The sequence below is a fragment of the Neomonachus schauinslandi genome, chromosome 5 (genome assembly GCF_002201575.2).
Source record: "Neomonachus schauinslandi chromosome 5, ASM220157v2, whole genome shotgun sequence".
Taxonomy (NCBI): Eukaryota; Metazoa; Chordata; class Mammalia; order Carnivora; family Phocidae; genus Neomonachus; species Neomonachus schauinslandi.
This window is the reverse complement of record NC_058407.1, coordinates 94,898,718-94,915,636: the sequence shown is the minus strand read 5'-3', so window position 1 is coordinate 94,915,636 and position 16,919 is coordinate 94,898,718. Positions and strand designations below refer to the sequence as shown.

General features: G+C 42.0%; 1 protein-coding gene and 1 pseudogene across 1 annotated transcript in view; one reads left to right on the top strand and one right to left on the bottom strand.

The window, feature by feature from the left end:
• Nucleotides 1–8,250: 8,250 nt before the first annotated feature.
• Nucleotides 8,251–8,549, bottom strand: LOC110581066 (annotated as a pseudogene).
• Nucleotides 8,550–10,123: 1,574 nt separating this feature from the next.
• The window catches only part of A2ML1 (alpha-2-macroglobulin like 1), a 38,057-nt gene continuing 31,261 nt past the window's right edge, over nt 10,124–16,919 (top strand). The window contains exons 1-4 of the mRNA XM_021690430.1: nt 10,124–10,188; nt 10,680–10,863; nt 11,182–11,344; nt 11,902–11,954. Coding sequence (XP_021546105.1) covers nt 10,124–10,188; nt 10,680–10,863; nt 11,182–11,344; nt 11,902–11,954 — 465 coding nt within the window. The remainder of the gene's footprint in view (nt 10,189–10,679; nt 10,864–11,181; nt 11,345–11,901; nt 11,955–16,919) is intronic.

The window sequence follows — 16,919 nt, the reverse complement described above, 5'->3', positions numbered from 1 at the left end:
ACACGTATGAAGTCTTTTTCTATCTGCTTTGCTGTGTCTCTCTGTGCCTTCTGCTGATCATGTGGAACCCTCATTGTAGCCAAACAAAAGAAAACATCTCTCTATAGATCTTTCTTTTAAAAGAAAAAAAATTTTATTTATTTATTTGACAAAAAGAGAGCAGGAGAGCACAGGCAGGGGGAGCAGCACAGGGAGAGGGAGAAGCAGGCTCCCTGTGATGTGGGGGCTCGATCCGAGGACCCTGGGATCATGACCTGAGCTGAAGGCAGACGCTTAATGGACTGAGCGCCCCCAGATCTTTCTCTTTTTAATGAAAGTTGCAAGTTTCTAAGTTTAAGAAATACTGAAACACTAATTTACTTTTGCTGTTTTTTTCCCAACCTCCAGATCTTTTTATTATTATTTAAAAAATTTTAAAGATAGTTTATTTATTTATTTATAAGTAGGCTCTGTGCCCAACATGGGGCTCAGACTCATGACCCCAAGATCAAAAGTCACATGCTCCACCAACTGAGCCAGCCAAGTGCCCCTATTTTAATTTTTAATGATGGTAAAAAATAAATAAAATAAAATTTACCCTCAATCAGTTTTAATTGTACAGTTCAGGAATGTTAACTATATTCACATTGTTGTGTAACAAGTCCGCAAATCTTGCTTATATCATTCTTCAAAATGTTGATTGCTTGAAAGTTGCCAACTCTGAGAAAGCCTGTTCCACCATAATCTTTAATAATATTAAAGCTAACATTTGGGTTGCCTGGGTGGCTCAGTCAGTTAAGTGTCTGCCTTTGACTCAGGTCATGATCCCAGAGTCCTGGGATTGAGTCCCGCAACAGGCTCCCTGCTCCTCGGGGAGTCTGCTTCTCCCTCTGACCCTCCCCCCACTCGTTCTCTCTCTCAAATAAATAAATAAAATCTTTTAAAAAAAATAAAGCTAACATTTATAGGAAGCTAAGTATGTGTCAGGCACTGTTCTATACACTTCTCATGCATCACATCATTTGATTCTTACACCAACTTTGTAAGATACATGGTATTATTCTTCTCATTTTACAGATGAGGAAACCAAAGCACAGAGACGTTAATACCTTGTCATGAGTCACACAGCTAACAAATGGCATTCAGTATACAGATTCTTTGCACCATTGTCTTTCTTCTGCAAGACTGGTGTGTTCTGGTTGCTAGGGCAGCAAATAGCTGTTTTAAATCTCCCTTTGCAGTGAAGTTAACTTCCTAGAAATTTAAGCTAAATGCATTTGATGGTAAGTAAGCACCCCTTTCTAGCTCAGGCAATACTATTTTTTCATTCCATGACTAATACATTACCTGATGCACAGATAGCCCCCATGGCTGGAACCATACCTATATCCATTCTAGCTTCTCTTTTAGATCCACAGGATTGGAAAATGTTCAATAGGATCCCAAAGTTAACCAATCTTACCTGCTATAATCAAAGGGCCTGGATAAAAGAAGATTAATGGCTGAAGACAATTAAGATGTCTTTATTGAGCTTTTAGAAAAGCTGAGAGAAGCAGACATGAGTAGTAGTGGGCCCTGAAAAAGTTACAAAGGGAAGAGGAGAAAAATTTCATCAGAAAATTCAAAATAGGAGAGAAGGAAAAGGTGCCAAAGAAATTATGCGAAGCAGGTTCCTCAATATTTCTTTCTTCATTTTTCATTCCCTTTGTCTTGACATGTAAAAAATGCCTCATGCCTATGATGTAGCTCAGAATGAACTATGTTTTGCTTTAGGGCATCATTTATCTTTTAGAGTGATTAAAAATGGATTTGAATGTCTTTTATATTTAGTTTGATACCATTTCCAGACATCTTCATTTATTTGTGCAGTTTCTGTCTGGTATCCTGAGAGGAGTTAGCTCACTTTCTATAAATGATCAGATAGTAAATAACGAGGCTTTGCATGCCAAATGGTCTCTTGTAAGCCCTCAAGTCTACCAGGATAGTACAAAAGCAAATGAGTGTTACTGTGCCCCAATAAAACTTTATTTACAAAACCTGTGGGAGGCTGGATTTAACCTGCAGGCTATGGTTTGCCACCCTCTGCCTAAAGAACTCCCTTTAATATTGATTGTAGCACAGATCTGGCAATACATTCTCTCAGCTTTGGTTTCTCTGAAAAAGTCTTTTTCCTGGGGACACCTGTGTGGCTCAGTTAGTTAAGCAACTGCCTTCGGCTCAGGTCATGATCCTGGAGTCCCGGGATCGAGTCCCACATCGGGCTCCCTGCTCGGCAGGGAGTCTGCTTCTCCCTCTGACCCTCCCCCCTCTCATGCTCTCTCTCTCTTATTCTCTCTCTCAAATAAATAAATAAAAATATTTTTAAAAAAAGTCTTTTTCCCTTCATTATTGAAAGATATTTTTGTTGGCTACAGAATGCTGGATTTTGGGTTTTTTTCCTTCAGTATCTTGAAAATGTCAATCCATTATCTTCTGGTTAACATTGTTTCTCATGAGAAGTTTGGTATAATTCTTACCTTTATTTTTCTATATATAATGTGTTTTTTCCCCCCTCTGGCCATCTTCAAGACTTCCTCTTTATCTCTGATTTTCAGCAGTTTGAAAATAATGTGATTAGGGGTGTGTGTGTGTTTTAAGTAGGCCCCACACCCAGTGTGGAGCCCAATGCAGGGCTTGAAATCACAACCCTAAGATCAAGACCTGAGCTGAGATCAAAAGTCAGACGCTTAACCAACTGAACCACCCAGGCACTCCTAGGTGTGTTTTATTTTGGCATTTATCCTGCTTGGAATTCTCTATGATTCTTGGATCTGTTGTTTGATGTCTTTTATTATTTTTGGAAAATTCTCACCTGTTATCTCTTCAAACATTTCTTCTGCTTGTTCTTTCTCTCTTCTCTTTCTAGGATATATTTTAAACTATTTGATATGTTCCTGCAGCTTTTGGATATACTGTTCGATTTTTTTTCCAGTTTTACTGAGAAATACTTGACATACATCCCTGTACAAGTTTAAGGCATAAAGCATGATCGTTTGATTTACATATATTGTGAAATGATTACCATAAAAGGTTCAGCTAACATCCATCATCCATCTTCTTATATAGATACAGTAAAAAGAAAAAAAGAAAAAAGAAAAAACATTTCTCCTTGCAATGAGAAAGAACTCTTAGGATTTACTCTTTTAACAACTTTCCTATTTGGGGATCCTGACTGGCTCAGTTGGTGAAGAATGTGACTCTTGATTTCAGGGTCATGAGTTTAAGCCCCCTATTGGGCATGAATCCTACTTAAAATAAAAATAAAATTAATTTAAAAAATAACTTTCCTATAAATCCTACAGCAGTGTTTGCTACAGTCATCATGATGTACATTACATCCCTAGTATGTATTTATCACGTAACTGGAAGTTTGTACCTTTTGACCACCATCCTTCAATTCCCCTTCCCTTCCCCTCTGTCTCTGGTAACCACAAGTATAATCTCTTTTTCTATGAGCTTTGTTTTGTTTTGTTTTGTTTTGCTTTTTTAGAGACAGAGAGTGTGCATGTGAGTGTGGAAGTGGGGGGGCGGTGAGAGGCAGAGGGAGAGAGAGAATTTTTTTTTTTAAGATTTTATTTATTTATTTGACAGAGAGAGACACAGCGAGAGAGGGAACACAAGCAGGGGGAGTGGGAGAGGGAGAAGCAGGCTTCCCGCAGATCAGGGAGCTTGATGCGGGGCTCGATCCCAGAACCCTGGGATCATGACCTGAGCCAAAATCAAGAGTCGGATGCTTAACTGACTGAGCCACCCAGGCACCTGTTTTGCTTTTTAGATAAAAGGGGGGTGCCTGGGAGGCTCAGTCATTAAACGTTTGCCTTCGGCTCAGGTCATGATCCCAGGGTCCTGGGATCGAGCCCCACATCAGACTCCCTGCTCGGCAGGAAGCCTGCTTCTCCCTCTCCCACTCCCCCTGCTTGTGTTCCCTCTCTCGTTGTGTCTCTCTCTGTCAAATAAATAAATAAAATCTTAAAAAAGATTCCACATAAAAGTAAACTCATATACTATTTGTCTTTCTCTGTCTGACTTATTTTGCTTAGCATAATGCCTTCAAGGTCCATCCATGCTGTTATAAATGGTAAGATTTCTTCATTTTTTTATGGCTAAATAATATTCATATGTGTGTGTGTGTACACATATATATATCACAACTTTTTTTTTTTAAGATTTTATTTATTCATTTGAGACAGAGAGACACAAAGAGAGAGCATGAACAGGGGGATAGGCAGAGGCAGAGGGAGAGGGAGAAGCAGACTACCCACTGAGCTGGGAGCCCAGCGTGGGACTCGATCCCAGGACCCTGGGATCATGACCTGAGCTGAAGGCAGACGCTTAACCATCTGAGCCACCCAGGCGCCCCTATATATCACAACTTCTTTATCCTTTCATCCATCAGTGGACACTTGGGTTGTGTCCATGTATGGGCTATTGGAAATAATGTTGCTATGAACATGGGGTGCAGATATCTTTTCAAGTTAGTGATTTCATTTCCTTTGGATATAGTCCCAGAAGTGGAATTGTGAGAGTATATGATAGATCTATTTTTAAGTTTCTGAAGATCCTCCATACTGTTTACCATGGTGGCTACACCAATTTATAATCTCATCAACAGTTCACAAGTGTTCCCTTTTCTCCACGTACAAGCTAGTATTTGTTACCTCTTGCCTTTTTGATGAAGTTAAATTTTTTCCACCTTTTTTTCTTTGTGTTTCAGCTGGATAATTTCTATTGACCTATCTATAAGGTAGATATTGGTTAATTATTTTCTCAGCTGTGTCAAGTTTACTTATGAACCTGAAGAAGGAGCTGCTCATCTGATACCTTATTTTTTTATTTTCAGTATTTCTAATTGACTTTATCACTTCCATCTTTCTGCTGAAATTTCCCATCTGTTTATGGATGTTGTCCACCTTTTTTATTACATTCCTTAACATATTACTTCTAGCCATTTTATTTTTTATTTTTATTTTTTTAAAGATTTTATTTTAAAGTAGTCTCTATACCCAATGAGGGGCTCAAACTTACAACCCTGAGATCAAGAATCATATGCTGTACTGACTGAGCCAGCCAGGAGCCCCGCTTCTAGCCATTTTAAAGTCCCATTTGAATAGATCTAACACCTATATCATCTCTGAGTCTGACTCTGTCAGTTACTTTGATCTTCACAGGGCGTTGTCACCATTGTTGTCTTTGTTGTCATCATCTTCTTTTTGTAAGTCATATAATTTTTTTCTTTTTAAATAAGCTCTACACCCAACATGGCTTAAACTCACAACCCTGAGATCAGGAGTTTCATGCTCTACTAACTGGGCCAGCCAGGCACCCCAACATATAATTTTTGACTGAATGCCAGATATCTTGTGCAAAACAGGGGAGATTAGGCAAATAGCCTTTATGCCTAGAAAGGGACACATGTCTTCTCAGGCAGTTTAACATGGTAGATGGAGTCATTCTAGTTAAAATGAGGCAGATTTAGGGTTTGCTCTTTTAGCGTACCATAAGCTTCAAATTCCTCTTATGATGCCTTGTACTTAGGGTAGGGCCTGGAATGCTGGAGGCTTTTCTCAATGTTTGTTTTCCACTTTCAGCTCTCAACCTTCCCTATATACATTATAGGCACCACAGAGGTGGTCTCTCCATATTCTTGCCCCTCTGCCAGTGGTGGACTGCTGCTACTTATGTTTTTTGCCGGGGTGCTGGTGAGAAGGTGCAGTCGTTCTCTCTTGTCCTTTTCATCCTCAGTCGTAGGTAGTTTATATGTCTGGGCCTTGGAGGATGAGATTTTTCTTACTGCCTCTACTCCCAATCACACTCTGCTTTGTGTCTATGGCAGGTCTTGTGTGGGAAAGATTTTCCTGTCCTTCCTTTAGTCTCAGGAAACCTCTGAAAGTAAGGGTATAGAATTCTGCACTGAGGTCTGTTTCTTTTCCTTCCCTGTGGGGTAGGTTTATTTCTTCTTCTTCCTCTTCTTCTTCTTCTTCTTCTTCCTCTTCCTCCTCTTCTTCTCCTCCTTCTCCTTCTTCTTTTCCTTCTTCTTCCTCTTCCTCTTCCTCCTCTTCTCCTTCTCCTCCTTCTCCTTCTTCTTCTCCTTCTTCCTCTTCCTCCTCTTCTCCTTCTCCTCCTTCTCCTCCTCCTTCTTCTTCCTCTTCCTCCTCTTCTCCTTCTCCTCCTTCTCCTTGTCCTTCTTCTTCTTCTTCTTCTTCTTCCTTCCCCTGGCAACAGTGGGTCTTTACCTGTGCAACGATCAGGGCAACATTATTTACTGCTTCTCCCCAGAGTCTTAAACCTTTTGAAAAAAGTTTGGGCAGCTAGGGCCTTTCCTATGGGATAGATAATACTACCGTCTATGTCTATACTACTATGGGAGGCTCTTTTCAGTCTCATTCTGTATCCAGTCTTTCTTATGAGCACTTGATAAAGGCCATGGAAGAGAACCTGTAAATAAGTACAAGCTTCCGTGTGGCACACAGAGATTCTTTGTTGTTATTCTAGCCCACACTAGACCTTTAGTGATTCATTAAAATCTTAGCTGTGTTCTTACTTGCTTCTATGATGGCCCAAATACCTTCCATGTTCTGGCACAGCTGAGACAATTCAACACACAGTTTCTTCTCAAAAGGAACTGTGCCTCCTTGGATTTTAGGCTACTTAGTTAACTGGCAACCTCTGCTCAGCTCTCAGATACAACTTTTTGGTTCAAGAAAAGTTACGATTTTGCAGTTTATCTGGCTTTTTTTACTATCAGGGAGGGAAAGATGCTCTTTCCAGTTTTTTGTTTTTGTTTTTAACGTCCTTAGTGGAAGTGGAGCTTCCTACATATTGTTTTGTATCATATTCCCTCTTCTCCACCATGCCATTCAATTAGTATTGCGAACAGTTCCCTTGTCATGAAAATATTATTTTTAATGGCTGTGTATTGTTGCTTTATATTAATATAACCATTTTTTTTAAAGATTTTATTTATTTTTTAGAGAGCGAGCGAGAGAGAAACAGCACGAGAGGGGAGAGGGTCAGAGGGAGAAGCAGGCTCCCCGCTGAGCCGGGAGCCTGATGTGGGACTCGATCCCAGGACCCTGGGATCATGACCTGAGCCGAAGGCAGACGCTTAACCATCTGAGCCACCCAGGCGCCCTAATATAACCATTTTTTCAACCAAATTTAAATTATCGGGCATTGTAATAGACTTAACATTTGATTTTCCCAGCATCTTTACCCCAGTGCACTTCCTATAGCAGTGGACTCCTTTCTTTAGAGAACCCCCTCCTGTCCAATTCCATGTGTCTTTTTGGGGTTGCCAATCACAGTAGTTCATTGTACTGGCCTCTGGGTGATAAGAATGACCCAGGTCCACCCTGTTGTATCTTGGCTACAGTGATTAATTCAGAGGTGAGCATGTGAGAGAAGGAGGGAGAAAATCCTTTCTTTTTCCTTTCTTAGTTGAGTTTTTATTGGTTGTTTTGAGGACCAGTACAGACATTTCGATTTGTACACAATTCTTAATGTACGCACCGAAAATCTAAAAATCACATAGTTGTGATTCTTTTCTAAAAGTTATTCCAGTGACCTTCCAGCTTAAAATTTGGAGGCAAATTGTCCTTAACAGTATATCAAGTACCAAGATCTTCAAATGCTGATACACTGTTACATTGTTAAGTTCCATTAATTCACAATTTAATATCATATACACTACATGCTCAAATTCTCAATCTTGCACAGCACATTAACAGAGTTACTAGGAAAACTGGACTACTATGACCAAGATGTTACAGAGTGCCCAAGAATTCTGACCGGGAGAGCCAAGATCTACGAGTGGTTTACTTTAGGAAACAATTCTACCAAAAACAACATGGGAATAGAAGTAATTTAAAGTATTCAAGACATAGTAAATGCATGGCTGACTCCAAATTGCCATTTAGCATGCTTGGTATTATAGGATATAAAAACTACCCCATCTATGGAATGTTGAACTGACCCCAAGACAATCAAAGCCTCCCACATTCAATATCCCATTATTTCCCGGTTGAACCAAAAAATAAACAACCAGCAAATGATTTCACCTCTTAAAAAAAAGCATTTACACTTAAAAAATGAGATGAGGTGGGATTCCCTCCTTCTTAAAAATGTTTCTAGAGCTACTAAAAAACTTGCATTTACAAAATAGTTGATAAAAATATTCCTCTGGAGTGTACAAGAAGGACGACAGGGACCACTGATAAGACATGGTTTATGGTATTAATCAGACTTGGCTTCTTTCTCTCCTGCTTCATCGGAGGCTGGACTCTCATTTTTAGTTTCTCCGTTTTCTGCAGGTAAGTCTTCTTTCGTTTCTTGGTTAGCCGCTTCAGCCTGTTTTTCCTTTGCTCCCCTTTTCCCCTTTGTTTGCACTTTTTGTCTGAAGATTTATCCTTTCCTGCCGCCTTTTTTGGCTTCGTTTCCACTTTTGCAGGAGCAGGTTTAGCTGACAACCTCTCCGACCTCCTCTTGGGCTCCTCCTTCGCTGCCCCCTCGGAGGGGACCTTCCTCTTGGGCATCGTGGCGGCTGGGCGGGCGCGTGCCGGGTGCCTGCGGGCCCCGCGTGCGCCGAGAGCCTTCGCGAAGCTGGGCTTCCTGGCCGCTGCCGCGCCTCCCGCCGCCCGAGCTGCTGCGACCTGCCGCGGCGGCGGTGGGAGAGCCGGTTGGAGAAAATCCTTTTTCAGAAATTTCTCTTGAGGGGCGCCTGGGTTACCCAGTCCGTTAAGCGTCTGCCTTCGGCTCAGGTCATGATCCCGGGGTCCTGGGATCGAGCCCTGCATCCGGCTCGCTGCTCAGAGGGAAGCCTGCTTCTCCCTCTCCCACTCCCCCTGCTTGTGTTCCCTCTCCCGCTGTCTCTCTCTCTCTCAAATCAATAAATTAAAAAAAAAAAAAATTCTCTTGGCTTAGATGAGAAATTTCTGTCTCTTGGGATCATAGAGTTGTGGAAGGATTCCCAGCTCCTTCTTCACTACCTCAAGGAAATCCTGTGCACAGTGGGACTGAAAGAGTGGGAGAAAGGAGTCCTGACAGCATCAGTGCCTAATTTCAGGCCATAACGTTTCCAGTTTCTTTAGTTCCTTTGGTTTTTCATGTCTGATCCACCCATTACCAAAAATTCTTTCTTGTTTAAGTTGGTTTGATTTGGGTTGTTCATTGCTCCAGAAAGTATCCTCACTAATTTACACCCCAGGTAGCATTCAAGTCTCCCCGTTATAAAGAATACAGTGAAGAAACTTAGGGTTGATACATCTTTTGCATACATGCATGCTCTCTGCCCTCGTTAAGAAACATTTCCAATATAGGAGGTGCTGGGTCATAGAAATCTGAAAGGGTTTTGATGTGTGTGAAATTGCCTTCAGAAAGGTTGTCCATTTATACTTTTATAAGAAGTGTATATGTCCCTATTTCCACATAGTCACAAGAATATTGAGTAGTATTAATTTTTTTAATTCCCAACTAGATAAAAGATATACTGCTTTTCTTTCTTTTTTTTAATTTTATTTATTTATTTGACACAGAGAGAGAGAGAGATCACAAGTAGGCAGACAGGCCGGCAGAGGGAGAGGGAGAAGCAGGCTCCCTGCTGAGCACAGAGCCCGATGAAGGGCTCCATCCCAGGGCGCTGGGATCATGACCTGAGCCGAAGGCAGACGGTTAACCAACTGAGCCACCCAGGTGCCCCGATATACTGCTTTTCTATTGATAACTGTTCCCATACTTGTGTTCCCAAGTATGTCTTAATAATAAAAAGAGAACAAAGATCAAATATGGATGGAAATTTGGAATGAAATCAGAAAAAAAGGGAGGAGTCCAAAATTTATTCTGAGAGCATTACCGCTGTGAATACTCAACCCTGGGTTTTCTCCCAGAATAGGTATTAAGGACTGGCTGAGCCAGTATGAATGTTTCAGGGAGAAATTAATTTGAGGAAGTGTACAGAAGTCCTAGCCGGGGTTACCACCTTAGCCTGAGGCTCCAATAGGTGATTGGCTAGAGCATTAATCAAAGCGCCACACCCTGTGTGGTTTATATATATGTTATAGCAGGGACGCAGACTTCTGGTTCCTGCTCTTGAGGAATCTCACCCACAAGGATGTGGACTCAGCTCCTTCTAGGAATATTGACCCTATCACCAGCCATTGCAGAAAAATATCTCCCGTAAGTGCTTGGTGTCAGAGTTGATTTAGGGCAGGTGGCTTCTTTGTCTATTTTTCTCAAATGTAAATATGGGAGAGAAGAGATAACCTCTGATTTGTTTTAATTTCCTTCTCATCTGTTCCTTCTTTGGTTCCATTTCTCCTCTACCCAGAGAGAAAGGCAGAGGCACCGAAAGGAAGCTTTAAGAAAAAAAAAGAAGGGGCGACTCCTCATACCCTGTTCTCTGTAATAGAATTAATTTCCTTCCTGGTACCCTAGGTGTAGGTTCTCAGTGATGGCCTCCTAATTGTGGTTAGTTTAAGGATGTACACAGCTTAAGGCTGAGTTATTTGTTACTCATCTGCTTCTCCATTATAGAAAATAAGGTTCATAAAGGCAGGGAATCAGTCTGTTTAATTCACTGCTATATGCTGAGTGCTTAGGAGAGGGCTTAATTTTTCACTGAATGAATGAATCATTACTGACCTGAAATCCTTTTGCTTCCTTAATAGAAACTATCTGGTGACAGTACCAGCCCAGCTTAACTTCCCCTCTACCCAGAAAGTTTGTTTGGATCTGCGCCCGGGGTCCCATGATGTAAAATTCACTATTACTCTGGAGACCAAGAACAAGACCCAGAAGTTGCTAGAAACTTCTGAATCGAAGAAAAGACTCTTGCAGTGCATCTCCTTTCCGGTAAGCACAGATTCAACCCCAACTTTGCTCCCTTCCTTTTTTATCCTCCTTCCTAGGCACTTAAGCAATCTACTCTTGTCACAGTCTTCAAACCTGTCTCTCCTAAACCTAAACTCAACTCTTGGCCATAACGCATTCATAGTTTCCTTGACCTTGGATTTCTTCTTTTAGTTTTTGACTAACCTCTGAATATGGTTTCCCTTCTTCTTCCTGGCAACTTGTTTTATGGCCCTACCCTTGCTACCCCCATCTAACTCAGTTGATTCCATTCCCCAATATCCTACTCCTCCACAGAGCTAGTTGCCTTCTCTTGTTCAGGTACCACCTCCTGCTGGTGGTACAGAAGAAGTGGCTACAGTGTGGGTGTCGGCGACCGGAAGTAATATCAGCTTGGAGGAGAAGAAAAAGGTTCTAATTCAGAGGCAGGGGAATGGCGTCTTTATACAAACTGACAAACCTATCTACAACCCAGGGCAGGAAGGTAAGAGACACACAGATGGGATTCGACAAAATACAGGGCAAACTACTGCAAATATTCAGAAAGAGGGGCTTTGTGGTTTGGTGGGAGGTCTATGGAACAAGGCAGGAGGGAGGAAGGGTCACAAGTTTTGAAGACACGCTGTGTTACATAAGCAGGAATAAGTGGGTGGAGTTGCTAGTATGTGTGTGTATCTGAAACAAAAGTACACATTTTTTCCTGGGATGGAATTTTGCAAGTTTAACTGGGCTGCTGTGGACCAGCTGCTTGTGTGTGAATAAAAGCATCAAGGGCATTCGGCTTGAACCCCTGGTATTTGTACTTTGTGCCTTCTTCCTTAGAAGGGCATTCCGTTCTAATGTTTCCAAGTCAGGAGCTGTGAAGAGAAACCCTTTGGGTGCTTTGATCTCTCTCCCAGACTTAGTTTTTTTTTTTTTTTTTAAAGTAAAACCTGATGGAATTTTGCTGACTCAGAAGTATGTGTGGGGAAGTAGAAAGGGTGGAAGAAAGACTCAGCGAGGGGAAAATCCCCTTTGACAATGCCTCCTGTTCTGTTCTAGTGCACTTCCGCATTGTCACCCTGAACAGCAGCTTTGTTCCAGTGAGTGATAAGGTGAGAATTTAGTTGGGAAGAGGGAAGGGGAGAGGAGTAGGGCAGACTGAGAGAGAGTAGGCAAAAGGAGAAGAGATTCTTTCTAAAAGTGTGATGAATGAAGTCCTCTGAGATGCAGAATGTTTGTGCTAGCCTCAGGGTGTAAGTCTAAACCCTCCTTGTCCCATCTCCTAAAAACAGGCAGCATGCCCGGTTCTCAAGTGGATAGCTGAGGACATCCATTAGGTTAACATTCCTGAGAAATGCTCATATTAAAAGGGTTTTTAAAGGGCACCTGGGTGACTCAGTCGGTTAAGTGTCTGCCTTCGGCTCAGGTCATGATCCCAGGGTTCTGGAATTGAGCCCCGCGTCGGGCTCCCTGCTCAGGAGGGAGTCTGCTTCTCCCTCTCCCACTGCCCCTGCTTGCGTTCCCTCTCTCGCTGTGTCTCTCTCTGTCAAATAAATAGAATCTTAAAAAAAAAAAAAAAAGACTACATTACGTGCCAAAGGTAAAAAGGTGGTAACATTTGGCGATTACTTAAATGCTCCTTGAACAGCTCAATCCCTGGAATCCTAAGCCTTATGATACGTTTGATCTCAATTTAGGGCTTGTGTCGTTTTTACATTTCTGAAACACTTACCTCTCGGTGATCCCTGTTGCTTTCTTTCTCCTTCAGTCACAGCCCAGGATACATGCTGTGTCATGAAGCTTTTATTTATTTTTATTTTATTTTATTATTATTTTTTAAAGATTTTATTTATTTATTTGAGAGAGAGAGAATGAGAAAGAGCGAGCACATGAGAGGGGGGAGGGTCCGAGGGAGAAGCAGGCTCCCTGCCGAGCAGGGAGCCCGATGCGGAACTCGATGCGGAACTCGATGCGGGACTCGATGCGGGACTCGATGCGGGACTCGATCCAGGGACTCCAGGATCATGACCTGAGCCGAAGGCAGTCGCTTAACCAACTGAGCCACCCAGGCGCCCTGTCATGAAGCTTTTTAAGATAATGATAGGGCAAGCGTTATTTTTATTTCCCTCTCCATGTTCTCAGAGCTTGTTTCCTTTCCCTATACAGACAGTGAAGCGATCAGCTTATTGATTAGTAGCTTCCTCCACCACTACTTTCTTCCCCAATTTAGAATTCTTTTCAGTTGCTCCTTCCTATCACCTGTACCTTTCTTCATCAATCTGGTTTAATATTGCCGACTTTCTCAACAGACTCTTAATCCCAGAGCTGAAAGGAGGAAGTGCTAGGGGAGAGCGTGACCACCACAGCCAAGCGTCAGTTCAGACTCTATCGCTCCCTGAAGGTGGATCTCAGTAGCTACCCTTGTTACACTATCCTCTGCTCAGATTAGACCCCATTACTGAGAGTTGTTCAGATTTCCATCCTTATTCTCTATTTCTGTTGTAAAATTACTCCTCCTCTTCACACCGTCTCTTTAGCCATCCCCCCACTCCAAGTTCCAACTTGAAACACTGAAAATTTGAAACTCCAGTTTGAAACACCGAGATAAACGGAAGGAATTTTACTAAGAAACTGAGGGACAAAAATTGTGAGGTTACAGAGCACAATATTTTATCCTTAGGCAACTGAAGTATACTTGACATTAACTGAGCCTCTCTGGGTTGGTTGCTACAACCATTATTCAGAAATCTCAGCCTGCTTCCGGTTGGAAATGCTATCTTCCTAGCATTGTTGAACACTTGGTTTTTTCTGAAGCCTACTTCTGGATAGTTGGTGTCCTCCCTGCTTCTTGACTCTCTGTGTGAGAAAAGTACTTTGTCATCTGAGACGTGTTCTTTTTCTGTACTTTTTAGCAATCCATAGTCATCTCATTTTTGTCTCCTTATTGTCTGTATAGCTCTGGTTTGTAAAAAATCCTGTCTCCCCCTTGATCCTGAGGGAGAGCAGGATGTGTCACCCCAAAATGGGCCACTTTGCCATGTGGATTATTTTGAGCTGAAGGCAGTGAAGAGCTAAAATACTCAGAAAAAATATTTTACCTCTCCTTTAACTGACTAAAAGAACTTATACAGTAGGGGAGGCACTGGGTAGCTCAGTCAGTGGAACGTCTGACTCTTGATTTTGGCTCAGGTCAGATCTCAGGGTCGTGAAATCAAGCCCTACTTTGGGCTCCATGCTCAGCATGGAGTCTGCTTGAGATTCTTTCTTTCCCCCTCCCCCTGCTCATGCTCTCTGTCTCTCTCTAAAATAAATAAATAAAATCTAAAAAAAAAAAAAAGAACTTATATGGGGGCGTGACCCAGTTACCAGATATAACTTTTTTATCTAAAAGATTTATCTGCATGGTAGGGCAAACGTTTGATTACCAACCATCTGCTCTTCTGATCTTCCTGTGAATTGTCCTATTTCCCACTGAAGCCCCAGGCCCCTATTTCTCATTCCTTAGCTCAATTACCTGGCTGCCTTTGAGTCTCATTGTCTTTGCAGGGCTCCCAAATGTATGTAATTAAATTTTTCTCCTGTTAATCCATCTTATGTCAATTTAATTATTAGACCAGCCAAAAAACCTAGAAGGGAAGAAGGGAAAATTTTCTGTTCCTATAATCCTTATCTCTCATTTTTTGGCTTTTCTGAAGAATTGCCATTATCCTGGATATCAAGGTTGATAGTTGTATTTAGTGACACTCTGCTTGTCTTCACTGGTTGACATCACGTGGTACTTGGTTCAAGAATCAAAGGCAAGCACCATCTTGATTTCATTCCCTTTTCCTTCCAAGTGAGATCCAATTCTTGTACCCTCTCTGAGGCCCCTATATTTAAATTCCAGCTTTCAATCCCATTTAGTTTTTAAGTGTATATAATACTAACTGGAATGCCCCGAGTTCAGTAAGTGTACAGTCTCTCATCAGAGTCTTAATTATATTAACATTTTAGACATTCTCCCTCTTTTTTTTAGATTTATTTGAGAGAGAGAGGTGGCAGGGGCAGAGGGAGAAGGAGTGAGAATCTGAAGCCAACTCTGCAATGAGCGTAGAGTCTGATTCGAGGCTTGGTCTCATGACACCGAGATCCTGACCTGAGCCGAAACTAAGAGTTAGTGCCTTAACCGACTGCACCACCCAGACACCCCTAACATTTTAGACATTCTAATTACCAATTTCCTTAGTTATGATTTTGTACAATTCTAATGATTACAATTTGAAAAAATCAAAAGATCTTATACAAATAACACAATAAAAAGATGATTTTCTCAAAGATTATCTGCAGCAGTCATTTTGTTCTCAACTTTTTCTTTTTCTTTTCTTTTTTTTTTTTAAGATTTTATTTATTTATTTGACAGAGAGAGACACAGCGAGAGAGTGAATACAAGCAGGGGGAATGGGAGAGGGAGAAGCAGGCTTCCCACGGAGCAGGGAGTCTGCTTCTCCCTCTGCCTGCCGCTCCCCCTGCTTGTGCTCTCTCTCTCTCTCAGACAAATAAATAAATTTAAAAAAAAAGAATTTTCAAACATAACATTCATTATGTTTCATTTTGCCATACTCATTTTAATCGATGTATTTTTTTTTCTGAATCATTTAAAAGTAAGTTGCAGACATCTTAACATGTTACTCCTGAACACTTTAGCACGTATCTTTTTAAAAGTAGATCTTAGGGGGCGCCTGGGTGGCTCAGTCGTTAAACATCTGCCTTCGGCTCAGGTCATGATCCCAGGGTGCTGGGATGGAGCCCCGCATGGGGCTCCCTGCTCAGCGGGAAGCCTGCTTCTACCTCTTCCACTCCCGCCGACTGAGCCACCCAGGCGCCCCTAAGTTTTTTTATTTATTTAATGTAAGTTCTATGCCCAACATGGGGCTTGGACTCACAACCTTGAGATCAAGAGTCCCATGCTCTACTGACTGAGCCAGCCAGGTGCCCCTGTCTTCTTTTTTTCTAATTAGCAAGTAATTTTGGTGACACTTTGGCGCCTAGCCCAGTAACCTGTTCACCACTAACCTTTTGGTTTTAACATGCATTTTCTTGAAGTCCTTTGATAGAACTCTTTTTTTAAATTTTTAAAAAAATTTTTAAAAATTTTATTTATTTAGGGCGCCTGGGTGGCTCAGTTGGTTAAGCGACTGCCTTCGGCTCAGGTCATGATCCTGGAGTCCCAGGATCGAGTCCCGTGTCGGGCTCCCTGCTCGGCAGGGAGTCTGCTTCTCCCTCTGACCCTCCTCCCTCTCATGCTCTCTGTCTCTCATTCTCTCTCTCTCAAATAAATAAATAAAATCTTTAAAAAAATTTTTATTTATTTATTTGACAGACAGACAGAGAGAGAGCACAAGCAGGGGGAGCAGCAGAGGGAGAGGGAGAAGCAGGCTCTCTGCTGAGCAGGGAGCCGGATGCCGGGCTCGATCCCCAGGACCCTGGAATCATGACCTGAGCCAAATGCAGATGCTTAACTGACTGAGGCACCCAGGCGCCCTGATGTAACTCTTTTAAACAAAATATTTTTTAGAAATTAAATGTTACCATGTTGCCAGTGACATTCAGACAGCAGAGGAGGAGGCAAGGAGATAGTTGGCTCCCAAGAAGAGGTTTAAACATCGGGGAGCTTCCAGATGTTAAGACTTTCTTTTAAGGCATGTTGTGGTAGCGCTCAGCCCCAGAGCACTAAGGGATGCTGAAGGGTCTGAAGCTTCATTTCTTTTCTTTCTTTCTTTTTTTTGTTATTTATTTATTTATTTGACAGAGAGACAGCGAGAGAGGGAACACAAGCAGGGGGAGTGGGAGAGGGAGAAGCAAGTCTCCCACTGAGCAGGGAGTCCGATGCGGGGCCCAGGACCCTGGGATCATGACCTGAGCTGAAGGCAGATGCTTAATGACTGAGCCACCCAGGTGCCCCTGAAGCTTCATTTCTTCAAATGTTCTGGAGACTGGCAATCCCTTTGAAGAAATCTCTTCTCTCTCCTCCCCTAGCCAATAAGTTTTTACTCCATTGTTACCCTGATGAGGGCACAAAAGAGCCATTTAGGAAGAAG